Source organism: Nicotiana sylvestris, chromosome 10 (assembly GCF_000393655.2).
Source record: "Nicotiana sylvestris chromosome 10, ASM39365v2, whole genome shotgun sequence".
Classification (NCBI taxonomy): Eukaryota; Viridiplantae; Streptophyta; class Magnoliopsida; order Solanales; family Solanaceae; genus Nicotiana; species Nicotiana sylvestris.
Genome location: NC_091066.1, coordinates 150,475,420 through 150,476,495, shown reverse-complemented (window position 1 = coordinate 150,476,495; position 1,076 = coordinate 150,475,420). Strand labels below are relative to the sequence as shown.

Genomic DNA, 1,076 nt, shown 5'->3' with positions numbered 1-1,076 from the left:
TGACCGTGACATACTGTGCTCATTCTTTTTCCGTCTATAAAGGCCAGTTACTCATAGCGGCTCCTTATCCATTTTGCATCACTGAGTTCGGCTTCCAGTATGATTCTTAAAGAGGGAATTTCTACCTCGGCTGGAATGGCAGCTTCGGTACCATAAACCAGTAAATAGGGAGTTGCCCCAGTTGATGTGTGCACCGTAGTACGGTACCCCAATAGGGCAAATGGCAACTTCTCATGCCATTGTTTTTGATTTTCTACCATCTTCCTTAGTATCTTCTTGATGTTTTTATTGGCAACTTACACAACTCCATTCATTTGAGGCATGCATGTTGTAGAGTTATTGTGCTTGATTTTGAAGGTTTCACACATGGCTTTCATCAGGTCACTGTTAATATTGGTGGCATTATCAGTGATAATGGACTCGAGAACTCTGAATCGGCAAACAATACGATCCTTGACAAAGTTCGCGACAACATTCTTGGTTACAACTTTGTAAGATGTGGCCTCTACCCATTTTTTGAAATAGTCGATGGCCACTAAAATTAAGCGGTGCCCGTTTGAAGCAGTGGGCTCGATTAGATCGATGACATCCATTCCCCAGGCAGCAAAAGGTGCACTTGTACCTTTATCATCTCTGCATGTACCTGGCACTAGTGGCATTTCTGTATGTACTGGATGCAATCCGTTTCCATGGTCATCCAATAATATCCAGCTCTGAGTATCTTCTTGGCTAGAACAAAACCATTCATATGTGACCCACAAGTTCCAGCATATATCTCCTCGAGCAATCTGGAAGCTTCCTTTGCGTCAACACACCTTAACAGCCCCAGATCAGGAGTTCTTCTATAAAGGGTCCCTCCGCTTTGGAAGAAGTGATTGGACAGCCTTCGCAGCGTGTGTTTCTGAGTATGGTTTTCTTGCTCCGGATTTTCTCCTCTCACCAAATATTCTTTAATGTCGTGGAATCAAGGTTTTCCATCTGTTTCTTCTTCAATATGAGCATAGTAAGCCAACTGGTTGTGGATTTTCACTGTGATGGGATCGATAAAATTCTTGTCTGGATGTTGTATCATTGAT

General features: G+C 42.8%; 1 protein-coding gene across 1 annotated transcript; it reads right to left on the bottom strand.

Moving 5' to 3' along the window:
• Positions 1 to 296: 296 nt before the first annotated feature.
• Positions 297 to 659, bottom strand: LOC138880113 (uncharacterized). The gene has a single exon (XM_070159774.1). The coding sequence runs from the start codon at positions 657 to 659 to the stop codon at positions 297 to 299; it is 363 nt and encodes a 120-aa protein (XP_070015875.1).
• Positions 660 to 1,076: the final 417 nt, after the last annotated feature.

Bases quoted from the DNA above. Each gene is read 5' to 3' on its own strand.
- LOC138880113 (XM_070159774.1), bottom strand. From the start codon at position 659: ATGCCACTAGTGCCAGGTACATGCAGAGATGATAAAGGTACAAGTGCA.